Source organism: Cucurbita maxima, unplaced genomic scaffold, assembly GCF_002738345.1.
Source record: "Cucurbita maxima cultivar Rimu unplaced genomic scaffold, Cmax_1.0 Cma_Scf00012, whole genome shotgun sequence".
NCBI lineage: Eukaryota > Viridiplantae > Streptophyta > Magnoliopsida > Cucurbitales > Cucurbitaceae > Cucurbita > Cucurbita maxima.
The window spans coordinates 343,813-357,689 of record NW_019272028.1 but is presented as its reverse complement, the minus strand read 5'-3'; the positions used below and the strand labels follow the sequence as shown (position 1 = coordinate 357,689).

At 37.6% G+C, this 13,877-nt stretch overlaps 3 protein-coding genes across 5 annotated transcripts; 1 reads left to right on the top strand and 2 right to left on the bottom strand.

The window, feature by feature from the left end:
• Positions 1-370: 370 nt before the first annotated feature.
• LOC111487814 (protein LYK2) lies at positions 371-3,494 on the top strand. The gene has a single exon (XM_023135357.1). It carries the CDS (start codon positions 1,329-1,331, stop codon positions 3,468-3,470), a length of 2,142 nt encoding a protein of 713 aa, XP_022991125.1. The 5' UTR covers positions 371-1,328; the 3' UTR covers positions 3,471-3,494.
• An 88-nt stretch (positions 3,495-3,582) lies between these two features.
• On the bottom strand, positions 3,583-4,572 carry LOC111487817 (putative calcium-binding protein CML19). Of its 2 annotated transcripts, none has more exons than XM_023135363.1 (3): positions 4,489-4,572; positions 4,190-4,357; positions 3,583-4,093 (listed from the first exon to the last, which is right to left on the bottom strand). In XM_023135363.1, the coding sequence occupies exon 3, from the start codon at positions 4,087-4,089 to the stop codon at positions 3,667-3,669; it is 423 nt and encodes a 140-aa protein (XP_022991131.1). In that variant the 5' UTR covers positions 4,090-4,093; positions 4,190-4,357; positions 4,489-4,572; the 3' UTR covers positions 3,583-3,666. The 2 variants fall into 2 exon arrangements, with proteins under 2 accessions (XP_022991131.1, XP_022991130.1); XM_023135362.1 differs by having other exon boundaries at positions 4,195-4,357.
• A 76-nt stretch (positions 4,573-4,648) lies between these two features.
• LOC111487812 (probable inactive leucine-rich repeat receptor-like protein kinase At3g03770) lies at positions 4,649-9,064 on the bottom strand. Of its 2 annotated transcripts, none has more exons than XM_023135352.1 (7): positions 6,991-9,064; positions 6,783-6,916; positions 6,329-6,575; positions 5,741-5,952; positions 5,596-5,621; positions 5,125-5,239; positions 4,649-5,025 (listed from the first exon to the last, which is right to left on the bottom strand). In XM_023135352.1, the coding sequence occupies exons 1-7, from the start codon at positions 8,345-8,347 to the stop codon at positions 4,801-4,803; spliced, it is 2,316 nt and encodes a 771-aa protein (XP_022991120.1). In that variant the 5' UTR covers positions 8,348-9,064; the 3' UTR covers positions 4,649-4,800. The 2 variants fall into 2 exon arrangements, with proteins under 2 accessions (XP_022991120.1, XP_022991121.1); XM_023135353.1 differs by having other exon boundaries at positions 5,125-5,233.
• Between the last annotated feature and the right edge of the window lie 4,813 nt (positions 9,065-13,877).

Sequence of the window (13,877 nt, the reverse complement as noted above, 5' to 3'; positions counted from 1 at the left end):
CGAGACCAAAATAAGATTTAAACTTAGTTATAGTTCGTGTTGAGCTCATCCAAGCTCGAGCTCACATACTGAGAAGATTGCTAGGTTCTGTATGCTAATAATTATTCTGCGTGTGTGGTTATTGGTTCTGCTTGTCAACTTAGAGTAGTGATGGAGAATTTGACCCAGAAGACATCCCCAACATTTCATGCCTCAGCTTTAGCATGCATGAAACAAATGCCTTTTCTTATCTTTCTTTTCTCTCTTTATTCTTAGTCTACATATAACTTCATTTGGCCTATGTCTTAATCAAAACAAACAAACACTTCTATGATCCTTTCATTTCTTCCCAAAACCAGTTATTTCTTTATGGGCTACTATGCATCTTCGATTGACCGTACTTGCTAGTGAAATATGTTAACTTTTTTAAATACACCGTCAATATCAGTGTAGTAATGATGTTTAGACTCAACACGAACATAACTTATTTGATCCATACAACTTTTTTTTCTATAGGTAAGACGTTCGAATCTCTATCCTCATATTGTTTGACTAAGAATAGGATCGAAATAAAGATGGTAAGAAGTAAAATCTATCGGTAAAAGTAATGATTAAGGAGAGAAGGGTCGTCAATGGAAATGGCCTCACATCATACCTCATTATTATGGAGATTGAATAAGAATGAAAAATAAGGCAACCCCTAAGCATCATAGCTTTTTAGAGAAAAGGGCAGGAATCAAATTAAAAGGCTAAGGAGGTAGGGTTGGCCGAGGCTTCACAATTCCTTCGGCTGGATTATTGATTGAACATGTAGTCCCATTTTAAAAGTTATGTTATAGCATAGATTTGGTATCTATGCTGCATCAAAATGTCTCTTAAATTATTGGAGAATGGGTTGTTTATATACTTTTTATGTAGCCTTTTGCTCAAGAAATTGATCAATTCAACATTGAAGTTCTTTGATTTCTTGTGTGCATTTCCTTTGAGATTAGAAGAACAACAATTAACTTGGCTTCGATCCATTTTTGTTAGGTATTTTAGGCAGATTTTGTTTAATAAGTCGATGAACTTTTGACTTTGTGTTGAATCAAATGGGACCGCAATCTTGAAGCAATCTAGTAGCGAACAACGAAAAATCCAAGGTTTTGTGTAGAAATATAGCAGGTATAAAGCTACGGTTTTGATCATTCCCAATGAGTAAACAATGCAAAGAACTTGGATTAATAACCATCCCATATCGGATCGAATCGAATCAAAGTTGATTGGTTAAATGTATAAGAAGTTCTTGTTCGTGTCCCCCAAAAGATCTTGTCCTCCAACACCCATGACAGAATTTCTCATCTTTTCGAATGCCCCCTTCTGGATCCGAGAGGGATAAATCCCCTTCAATTTTTAACTGGTTTGTGCTTTTGTGGAAGCTTTGTTTCTTGGAAATGGCTATTGTTATCAGCGTGCTGTTCTTGAGAGCTCTTATCTTGTTCATCTGGTTGGTTTCCTCTGCATTTGGAGAGAGCTCGTTGAGCTGTGATTCCACGTCGCCTGATGCCTTCGGCTTCCATTGCAATGGAAACGAGGCTCTGGTGCAGTGCGGAACATTTGCAGTTCTTTTCGCGAACTCGCAGTTTTCGTCTCTCTTTAACCTCAGCTTTTACTTGGGGATCAACCAATTTGCCATTGCTGAAATCAATGGCTTCTCTGCTGACACAGAGTTGCTTCCTTTAAACCAGCCTTTGCTGATACCCATCGAGTGTAAGTGCAACGGCAGCTTCTTCCAAGCTGGGTTGACAAAAACTTCCATTAAAGGAGAGAGCTTTTACAGTATTGCTGAATCACTGGAGGGATTAACAAGTTGCAGAGCAATAAAGGAGAAGAATATGGGGGTGTCGCCGTGGGGTCTCGGTGACTCCGCTCGGTTACTGATACCAATGAGATGTGGCTGTCCATCTTCCTATGCAGGTGGTGGTCCAAAGCCAAGGCTCTTGATTTCCTACCCTGTGAGACAAGGTGACACACTTTCCAATTTAGCTACAAACTTCAATACAACTCCTGAATCTATTATATCTGCTAATAGCAGATCCTTAGCTACCTTCAAACCAGAAAGGCTTGAACCGTTTTCAACCCTTCTGATTCCGGTGAATGGTGAGCCAATCCTCGGTTCTTTGGCGAAACCGCATCGGCCCGATTTACGTTCTCCTTCCAACAGCATCCCCTCAATCAACTCACACAAGAATACAGCAAAAATGGTGCATTTTGGTGTTTACATTGCACTTGGTGGAGTCATACTTGGGGTGAGCATTGCTGCAATGGCATGCTTCTTGGTAATTAAGCTCAAGAAAAACAAGCAGAAGAAGACACAGAAGTCATATGAAAGAGGTGAAATGGAGCTACAACAGCTTAGTCTCAGTATTAGAACGGCAAGCGACAAGAAATTCTCTTTTGAGGGATCTCAAGACACTTTTGATAGTCACCTCCTGGAATCAAATGCAAGCAAGATGCTCATTGCGATGTACACAGTTGAGGAGATCAGGAGAGCGACCGAGAATTTCAATACGAGTAATCAGATAGAGGGATCAATGTATCAAGGACGTCTCAACGGGAAGAACATGGCGATCAAGAGGACGGAGAATGAAACCGTCTCCAAGATTGAGTTTAGCCTTTTACATGATATCAAACATCCAAGCATATTGAGGCTTTTGGGAATATGTTTAACTGAGGATCCTGATTCGTTTCTGGTTTTCGAGTATGCGAAAAATGGATCGTTGAAGGACTGGCTTCACGGAGGATTGGCAATGAAAAACCAGTTCATAACCTCTTGCTATTGCTTCTTAACATGGAGTCAGAGACTGCGGATCTGTCTGGACATCGCAGCCGGGCTACAGCATATGCACCACGTTATGAAACCGGTTTACGTTCACCGCAACGTAAAGAGCAGAAACATTTTCTTAGATGAGGATTTCAATGCAAAGATTGGGAATTTTGGAATGGCAAGATGTGTTCAAAATGAAATTGAAGACCCCAAATTCTGTTCTTCCAATCCAGCCTCTTGGAGCTTGGGTTATTTGGCTCCTGAGTACATTCACCAAGGTATAATTTCCCCAACCATTGATATATTTGCTTATGGGGTTGTTCTGTTGGAGGTTTTGTCTGGTAAAACACCAATAACAAAGCCAAATGCCAAAGGAGAAGGCAGTGTATGGCTAACAGAGAAGATCAAGGCCATCATGGAGTCAGATAATGCAGCAGATGAACTGAGGGAATGGATGGACAGTGCATTGGGGGATAGCTATGCACTTGATGCTGCTTTCAAATTGGCAAAACTTGCCAGATCCTGTGTCGAGGAAGACCATTCTTTGCGCCCGAGCGCCGCAGAAGTTTTCGACAGGTTATCGAGATTGGTCGAAGAATTGCCCGAAGGCGATCAGAGCGTAAGCTGCGAAAGCTCCACAAAGCCTCTTGTGAAGGGGCTGCAGGCTTCTGAAACAAATCCATAAACAAACAACCTCATTCAACTCAGCCTTCACTTGCAGTTCTTATGTAATTTAGTAAGCTGATGAGCGTTCATTTTATACTTAGTTTTTAGTTTATGAGAGAGAATGCAAACCATTGAAGAACACAAGGAGAAAGAGTAAATCGTATATAACTGGTGACCAAAAATCTAAGTTCAGAACACATAAAAATGGAAGAAAATCAGGACATCATGAACTTAAACTCATCAAAGTTAAGAACACCATCAGAATTGAGATCAAATTTAGCTATCATTTTCTTGCATTCCTCGATGCTCCTGGATTCCCCAAGCCTACTCAGCATCCTCTTCAAGCTCTTAGTGGTTATGAATCCACAGCCATCCATTTCATACATTCTGAACGCCTCCATCAAATCACTCACTTTCTCTTCCTCTCCTACTTCTTCCATAAACGCAACAAATTCAGCCCAGCTCACCAACCCATCGCCGTCGGAATCCAAATTCTCCACCACTTTCTCCGCCTCCTCGAGTGTCAAGCTACCCCCGACGACCGCCATGCACCGCTGCAACTCCGGGAGAGATAGCTTCCCGTCACCGTCGCCGTCGACCTGCTTGAACACCTTCTCGTACAATGCGATTTTGTCCATAATTCTGAATGCGTGGAGAGCGAGAGTGAATTAGGAGAAATGAGAATGGAGAATTGGGGAAACATGGGTATGCAGTTATATGAAAGGGAATGCGCGTTACGTTACCGCAGTTTGACCGGCGAAGAAGTAGGCAAATGAAAATGGTGGTTGCCGTCAACTCGTGGAGCAGGTGGATGACCATTTCTAGAATTTGAAGAAGGTGGGCTTCTTCAGCGATTGTTGAAGAATAAACAATTGACGGAGAAGGGCGGAAAACGTGGGAAATGCCCTAAAATTCCGCCAAGAAAATTTTGTTTAAAGAATCGTAAAAAAAACCTGAAGACTAAAAAGGGTGATTTCCACAAATAAAGGGGTATTATTCAACAGATTTGGGATGGCTTTTGACAATATTGAAATTACCATGTTACCCCTTTTAAACATTTCTGTCTAAACCGGTTCGCAAATGGCAAGTTCTGGCAGCTTTGACAGTTTCCTCGTCTCTGTAAAAACATGAAATAATATATTATACATATTCTCGACCAATAGTTCATAACTTTGAATCTTCTTGATGCACGTGATGTTGAACTATAAAAATAAGTCAGTCAGATAAATGATAACAATAGTGGATCATCACAATCACATACTTTGCTTTTGACTTTTCCTACATATTATATATCTATGATTTTTCTTTCATTTGGCAACCACGGGACTCTAATTTGTAATATGTTCTAACTAAGATATGGAATCAGCCTTTTGCTCAGCATCAGTAGCGCCCTGGACTTGAGCAGCGTACTGCAAGTTCCACAGCACATCCTCGAACGAGGGCCGAGACAATACGTCGGTCGATATGCATTTCTTCGTGATGGATACAACTCTTGATAAGGACTCTTGGGAGCAGGTGGTCAACACGACTGGATCCACGATTCGTCTCCGCCCATCCGTGCTGCCGAAGGATGCCTGTTATTGTTTCATACGCAAGGGATTCAGAATCAGCTAGTTCTTCTGCTCTTTATTAGTTGATGAACTTGAATGGAAAGAGACAAGTTATATATATACCATGTCATTTAGAAGAAATGTTTCTTCTCTTCCAGTTACTATAGGCCCAACAAGTGATTCCAGTAATATATATCCAAAATTGTAAACATCATCCTCCACCAAGTTTTTCCTGTTGCTGCAGCCAAACACCATGAAAGTTAAAACGCTATCTATCTGAAAGTATCGGGAAGCATCCATTGAAATGAAGGGAATAACTGGAAGATCAACTTTTTTTTTTTTTTTTTTTTGTTAGAATCACGAATCTACGAAATGGTATGCTATTGTCCACTTTGAGCATAAGCTCTCATAGCTTTGCTTTTGGTTTCACCAAAATGCCTTGTACCAATGGAGCAAGTATTCCTTACTTATAAAACCATGCTCAACAAAAGACCATCTCCAATGTGGGATTCCTCTTTCAACAATCCTCAACCGATTATTCGTATAACACAAGACAATGCATAATATTTGTGCTTAGCTCAGTTGTTTTCTTACCTTGATTTTGTGCCTTCTCCCTTTGTCTACAAAAAAATGAACAGATATGATATAAGTTGACTTAAAAAACAAAAGAAGCCAGTAGAAATCTCTCAATATCACTGGAAATGTTCAGCCAAACTCCAAGAACTACAAGCTTACTTACCTCATGCTTTTCAATTTCTTCGGTGATAATCGATGTGCCATAGTCACTAAGCTTTGGAATTCGGTGTTCATCAAGCAATATATTGTTTGTTTTCAAACGATTATTGAACGAACCAGGAATGACCCCTGTATGCAGAAAGTGAATGGCCTTGGCAACTCCAATCAAAATTGTCAACCTATCTGACCACTTCAAGACCTTCTCTGGATAAGTTTCTGCGTTTAAAATATCAGATAAATGGCAATATGAACATTCCATCATAAATGCAAAGCTCAAAAGAACCTAAAACATGTTCAAGGCTGCATTTGGTTTAGATATAAGAACCAAGTGGCAGTGTGCTAACTGTTGCACAACAAAGATTTTCTTGCAACCAAAGAGGTTACTGTTTCAAATTTTATTTTCAATGATGGAACCACAAACCTCCATGGATGATAATGTCCACTTTGAGCATAAGCTCTCATGACTTTACTTTTGGTTTTTCCAAAAGGCCTATATTAATGGAGATAATGTTTCTTACTTATAAACCCATGATTTTCCTCTTCCTCCTAATTAGCTAACGTGGGACTACTTCTTTCATTAATCTTGACTAACCTGTCAAAAGGGTGCGGTAATTCCCAGTTGGCACATATTCGTATACAAGAAGAACAACTTGCTTGACACTTGAGTAATCATGTCCGTCTCCCTCAATACAGTGGCCAAAGAGGCCAACTAAATGGGGGTGGTGAAGTTTCGAAAGAACATCCAGCCGAACTTTGAGGTTTTGTACTGAATATTTCTTGGATAAAGGTAAGCACCTTACAGCAACAAGAGTCCCATTTTCCAGTTTTCCTCTATAGAGCTGAAGAAGAAAACAGTGAAAACTTGAAATCCCTTAATGAACTATATGAACTATATGAGCTCATAGATGAAAGACAGGTAAGAAAAACTTTTGGTTGACATAACTCCCAAGAATCAAAGCTAGTGAATAAAGATTTAAGACTACCAAAAACTCAAAATTTTAATAGAATCAAAACCTCTATATGAAAATTGAAGTTTTTATGAATACCTTTCCTATAGAACCCTCTCCCAAGAGCATTGATTTATCAAAGTCTTTTGTAGCATCCTTTAGCTCTTGAAAAGAAAATGATCGACACATTGGAACCGTCTGGGCACCTAGCTTCATAGCTTGAGAAATGAACCCTGCAAAAGAACAATTCCTCTCAATTCTTAAGACATGAAATGTAGCCTACTGCCTACAAACAGACACAACTTACTGGCACTTGCTAATAGCTCAGATGGAACTGCAGCAGGTGAATTTTCTTGTACAACTTTTGGCGGTACCGACAGTTCTTGTACTGTTCTTTTACAGAGCCTTCGGTACAGAAAAATAAGTCCAAAGGGTAAAAGCACGATAAGAATTACAGCTCCACTGACGAAGGCAGCAACAACCAACAGTTTTTCTTTTCTTCTAGATTTTCCTGTCTCTGCAAGGGATTCTGCACAAAATGATGCTTCACGCTGATGTTGCAAATCAGAAGAAAAACAATTCCCACCAAATTTAACCATTCTCTTGTCTGAAGAACTTCCCAAACAAGTGGGAAGAGCACCAGTTAACTTGTTGTCTGAAATATCAACATACCCAAGTTTTGTACTGCACCTTAGAGGATTTGGAAGGGATCCACTCATCTTATTTGAAGCTAAATTAAGGTATGTAATGTTTGGCAAATTGAACAAGAAAGGAGGTGGTGACCTCGTCAGTTGATTGGATGATAGATCAAGATGTTGAAGCTGAGCCATCCGACCAAAGTGCTTAGGAATTTCGCCAGATAACGCGTTCTTGCTAAGTAGAAGTGTAATTAATCCTTTTGGCATGACTGGAAGAACAGAGTTTAGCTTATTGTCTCTCATGTCCAACACATTCAAATTGGTCAAAGCACTCAAGTCGGGCAATTCCCCAGAAATTTCATTGTGAGACAGAGAAACGTCGGCTAGTGTTCTAATTTTGGATAATGAAGAGGGAAATTGGCCGGTGAGTCTATTTCTTTTCAAGCTCAAAAAGGTAAGGTTCGTTAAGGAGTCAAGCCAATCCGGGACTGTATCGTTGAAGTAATTACCATCGAGAACCATTGAATGGAGTTGAACCATGGTAGAAATTTTAGGTGGGATTTGACCAAATATGAAATTTGAGCTAAAATCCAAAAACTCAAGAGAGGAGAGGCGATGAATTTTTTCAGGAAGTGGCCCCCAAATTCCCAAAGAAATTAAGCTAAGAACCCGCAAGCTACTTAGCCTTGACAATGTAGTAACGAAGGAATTCATGGAAAATCTCTCAGATAGAGTTTGATTTGGAATTGGAACCCCATTGAACCCTCTAAATTTGACAAACTTATCCCCCATAATTCTGAGTTCAGTCACTACATTGTTCTGGCACGCAATGGTCATCTCTCGAGATGGGGAAACATTACAGAGGTCACCATCGAAAGTGTTCATAACTTCCAAGGAAGAAGGGTACTCCAAATGTTTCCTGATCTGCAACAGGATTTGGGTCTGAGAGGATTGTAGCTGTTGGGCATAGGGAAAGAAAAAAGCCCATGAAAGACTGACAATAAGGTAAAGTTGCAGAGAACCCATTTGAGAAACCTCTGAAACTAGCAGGTTAATCAACAAGACGATCGAAGACGAAGAACTAAATCAAGAATTCTTAGTCTGACCCACATGGTATCGAACTGGAAAACTTTTGACAGAAATTCGAAAAAGAGAACTGCCTGGGGAAACTCTCCAAGTCGGGAATTAACCCTCCACTCAAGAAGAAAATACAAAGGTAATGAAGTTAAGCCCTCAAAAGAGAGCAAGCGAGAGAAGGAAAAAACAGAGCAAATACGAGAAAGGAAGAGAATCTTCAAAACAGAGTACGATTCACGCAGAAAACAGATGCTCAAAGATGAAAAAGCTGCAATAGAATTCAACAAGACAAGATACAAAAACTCAAGCTGATGATTACAAACAATGTGTTGGAAGGATCAAATTCTAAAAAACAGAGAAGAAAACAAACAAAGTGATAAAGTAGAGTAAAGATAGCACTTAAAAAAGAAGAAGAAGAAGGCAAATTAAGGAGGAGAAGAGATAATAATTGGTGGAGGTAGTTGAAAGTGTACTCGTAAAACCAGAACTCACACAGAGAGAGCATTAACTACAACAACGAGGTGGTCGCCTCTGACATGAAAGAGGTCAAAATTCCTCTTGGGAGCAAATGAACCAAGTGGGGATCGAGAAAATCAAATGAACCGAAGTAGAGAGCACTGATGAGAGCTCTATCGCCCAGCTAAAAATGAATGCCATGCTTACTCTGTTTTGTTCTTTGCTTTTTTTTGTTTTTTTTTGTTTTTTCCTCCGGTTGTGTTGTTGTATGATTATCCTACAGATTTCGGGTATTTACAATATTGCCATCACGTGTTCGGCTTTAGTTACCCGTTTATATTCTTTTTGACTAATTTGAGATATTACCGTTATAAATGAACCGGCGCAGTCACGGCTCACGAGTCCTTTCCCGCACGTATTATATATATGTATTTTTATGAATTTTGGTGGGAAAGTTAGTGAGAGGATATATTCCAAAAGAGGACAATCAAATGATGTGGGACCCAATTTGGACAGCCAGCCTGTTCCCAAGGCCAACACAAGCAGTTCCTTCCTGGTCAATTTCTTCTTTATAAATGTTCAGAAAGGAAATAATCCGAAAACAAACAGCCATCAATTCAATAATTCCTCAATTATGCTTCACATGTCTATTCAACACCTTTTTTTTTTTTTTTTTTTTTTTTTTTATGTATAATTTAAACTATACTTTGATGTGGCATCAGACTGGTCAATTTATTCTTTAGACTTGAGACATATTCTAAAGAAAAAAGAGCAGTTTTGCTTTGTGGTTTTATGGATATATTTTACCCAAAGTTTTCATGTACAATATTAATTCTGTAACCCAACAAGAATTGCCTTTTCAACTTTTTGACTCCTTCCCANTATTTCAAATTTTTTTTTTTTTTTTTTTTTTTTTTTTTTTTTTTTTTTTTTTTTTTTTTTTTTGCCTTTTAAGTATAGGTTCAACCTGTAAGAAATTGTTTTCGTCACTATTAAATTTTTAAAACAAATGATTAAACTGAAACTCCACATTTTTTTGTAGTAAAAAATTGTCTTCTTATATTTAAAAGGGCATGAAGACCAAATCTAAACAAGAAAAAATGAAAGAAAAACATTTCTAAAGAGTTCAATGACAGTTGACTGATTGTGTAATTATAACTATAATATACCAAATTTAGTTAAACAATGATTAGAGAAACTGAAATTAAGAAATCAAAGTAGTGAGATTCCTTGGTTCTCCATTTGGTAACAAAAGTGTGTTAAAAAAAAAAGTGGGCTCTCATTTTCATGATAAATCCCATATTTTTCTTTCTTTATCTTCAATTCTTGAGGATTTTTATTTTTTCCTTCAATTTATTTTTCGAAAACTACCCAGCAAAAGTGGATAATAAAAATGAGGTCGATTGTGTTTTCTAAAATCTTTTAAGTAAATTGAATAACAGGCAGAGAGGTGAGTACAGTTGAATTATATATCAAAAAATCACTAGCTCAGAGAAAAATAAGAATCCAAAATTGATGTTATCATTTGTTTCTAAACCCTAATTAAATGAAATTAAGGATTGTAAGAGATTCTGATTCACCGGAGTTCAGTGGATTAGTTTTGTTTACATAATTTTATTATATTTCTAAAGATAAATACAAAGGATACTGTGATGTTTGGTTTTAGAAATATCAATAAAATAAAAAGATAAAGCTTTCAATATGAGGCAGTGATGACCGAATAAGTATTTGTCAGAACCCAAATACAATAATGAGGGGGGAATCAGTCAAGGATTTAAATGCAAAAATTGACCAAACTTTTGACTACGACAACCATCAAATTAGAAGGAAGACCTAAACCCCTTTTAGAATTGCGTTAAAAAATCAATGCATTAGGGATGAAATGGAAGCTTATAAAAAAATTAGGGAGCAATTTGAAAGGAAAAAAAAAAAAAAAAAAAGTCTTATATTAGGGACCAAAAACATATATTTCTGACTTTTAAAGTTAAAAGTACAAGTAATGGGTTATTATGAACTGCCTTACCTAACAGAACTACTGCACTTCGAATTACTAACTTTGTAAACTTATCAATCTCTATTGTGCCAAAAGAGTTTCCATTGATCTAATGATTTCACTCAGCAGAGCAAAATTACGAGAGGATATAAATGAGCAAATTCTGATCACTTTGACAGATAGAAATTATGTTACTTTAGAAGAAACTTATTTTACCTGATAAAGATGGGCGTCTACATTTGACCTCCAAAACAGGCTAACTTGAGTTCTTCGAGTTTGGAGAGAGTTTGAGCCTTTAACACTTGCCCTACATTACACCCAAAAATAGTTAGGCTTACGTTTTCGAAGTGGCAAAGTGAATAAGAAATTCCAATTTCCAACTCCCAAGGCGGCCTCGATACAGCTCAATATAATTAACAACAGAAGAATGGAGTTTCCATGTACTTCAATGACAGAAGGGTGGATCCACATTTAACGTGGTTTTTTTCAATGTTGATATAAAGCAACTTGAAACAATAAAACACTGCTTCTTTTAAAAAAAAGGGGTAGTTGGTTGTCTACTGCTTAAACAAGCACGTTACAGTAGTATCATCTATCAAGAACATGCTCTTCAAATACCACAAAAATTGAAGAGCGTGCGGTTAGCATAGTTCAAAAGTTCAACATTTGTAGTCTCATAGGTTGTGTTGAAAGACAAATATAGATTGAAATGTTCGCATACAAACTCCGTAAGGAGTTAAGAAGGAAGACTAGTATATATTAATCTCTTTCATTTTTTTTTTTTTTTTTTTTTTTTTTCATTACCTATTCCATGGATGATCGGTTCATATTTAAATTGGAAAAAAGAAAAGAAAAAAAAGAACAAGGTCAATGCAGAATATGAGAATTACAAAACAGCATTTCGGTCCAGTAGATGGATTTTCACCGACATATAAATTGATGTTATGAGCCATACAACTAATAAAGAATGCTTAGAAAGTTACTTGGCAGATGATGGATGCTGATTCCTCCAACAGTTTGAGATACCCTGCACGCCAGGAAAGGGGGAAATGGATATAAAGATAAAAAATAAGAAACAAATAAAACATATCTAGGCCCTGGGTTTTCGATTCATAAGGCAGAACATCCACAACTCACAATTTATTACAAGTATGCAAGATTTATTATGTTCTCACATCCATGTGAAAGGTGCCTGACCTATTAGCACTATTGTTGGAGAAATTCAAAACGTAATAATAATAACGAAAAAGCATGGACCTATGTAGCAGCTGCCAGAAATGTAATCGTTCATGTTATTTAGGATTAGCAACACACAGTAAGCATACGCTCATCACATCACATCATAGAATTTTTAACATTTTGTAATGATTCCAAATGTGTAGGAAGCTAGCTGTAAGTAAAATAAAATAAAAACGAAAAACCAATTAATAAAGAAAGAAAGAAAGAAAGATCATCATAAAAAAAGAAATGACCACTACAAATTGTTGTTTCTCTCGAACCCCAAGTGAAGAAAAATGCAAGTCAAACTATTGTCAAGGAAGCTTGCCATCATATTGGCTCCTTAGTCCCAGATAAGTCCATAGTATGAGACGCTTCTTAGCTTTCCTCCAGCTCTCGGATCAGCTTCAAGCACCAAAACGGTGAAACCATGCGATTTCAATTTGTAGGCTGCGGCAAGCCCACTTAACCATAATAAATACAATATCAAATTCAGCCTCCCGAGAGGATACTGAATTTACACAGGTCAAAGAAATGATCGAACTACTGATTCTTTTATAAGAGAATCTTATTAACAAAGAACAACAATGAAATCACATGAGAGATTTCAGGAACTTTTAGGCGCGTTGATATTCCGATCTCCTCCCAAGACCTCTCTATCCCTAAAAGCTCTTTCGTTTATTTCTATCAAAATATATCGTAATAAAGCTCTAGTTGCACAATTCAGAAGGATTCTAGCTTTGTATTTGAACCACCATCTATGAGAGCTTCAAGCAACCACTCAGTCAATGCTTTTTGGTAAGCAAAGAGCTCGAACTCAAAATAAAGAGCTACCCTTCCAACTATACAAGGACACTGAAGGAAGAGATGACCAAAGGTTTCCCCATCTGGTTTCACAATTCTAAATGATTTTAGCTTTGAATTTTCATGTCAACACTTTGGACCGTGCGGGATAATCCATTGAATGAATGTTCATCTCTCACTATTCGTGCCTCAGTTCTCTCCCTAGATATGAGCAAGGCCAGAGGGAAGGAAATTAAATTTGAATTTGAAGCCATAGTAAAGTTAAATTTGAAACCGGAGACTGCATTATAAATGAAAAATACTAATATAAAACAAATCAATCAAAGAAAAGTCGACAACATCATAAACTTAAATTAAACTAAATCGTCATAAGCATAAATACGATCAAAATATAGCTAAAAAAGAATTAAGCAATTTCCAGCAAAATATAGCTAAAAAAGAAACCATGATATACATAGCTACAGAAAGTGCTAACACTGAATTTACAGAACTTGCTAAAGATATTAGGAGGAGATAAACAAAACTACTGCAGACTCGTATAGAACAAGAGTGCAGACTTCGTAGTACAATCCAATTACAGAGTGACGATAATTGAAGAGATATTAGTATCTCGATGATCAATGCAATCGAGTGAGAATGTATTCAGAGAGATAGAAAGAGAGAGATACTTCAGTTCGCTGGTCTTGTTCAGTTTGCGAGGCCGTTTCCGTGTAGCTTGGGAAAACTTGGGAAACAATGGTAAAAGAGATAAACGCACAGACCACCGAGAAAATGGCGCCAGTTTCTTATGAATGGGCCAATATATTTAATGGGCCATTGAGGTCGATAATAATGGGCCTACACGTGGATAGTGGATCCATATTCAGAGACTTGGTAAAATTCCCAAAACATCCTTGCACGCCTTAAAGCATACCTTACGTCTTGCACGGATGTTTTGGGAATTTTCCGAAGCCTTGGCAAGAGACAGAGAAATCTAGACGAGAAAAATGAAAAAAAAAAAAAAAAAAA

Bases quoted from the DNA above. Each gene is read 5' to 3' on its own strand.
- LOC111487814 (XM_023135357.1), top strand. From the start codon at position 1,329: ATGCCCCCTTCTGGATCCGAGAGGGATAAATCCCCTTCAATTTTTAAC.
- LOC111487817 (XM_023135363.1), bottom strand. From the start codon at position 4,089: ATGGACAAAATCGCATTGTACGAGAAGGTGTTCAAGCAGGTCGACGGC.
- LOC111487812 (XM_023135352.1), bottom strand. From the start codon at position 8,347: ATGGGTTCTCTGCAACTTTACCTTATTGTCAGTCTTTCATGGGCTTTT. The intron at 6,917-6,990 runs GTAAGTTGTGTC...GTTCTTTTGCAG, and splicing joins TGAGCTATTAGCAAGTGCCA to GGTTCATTTCTCAAGCTATG. The intron at 6,576-6,782 runs GTATTCATAAAA...TTTCTTCTTCAG, and splicing joins GAGAGGGTTCTATAGGAAAG to CTCTATAGAGGAAAACTGGA.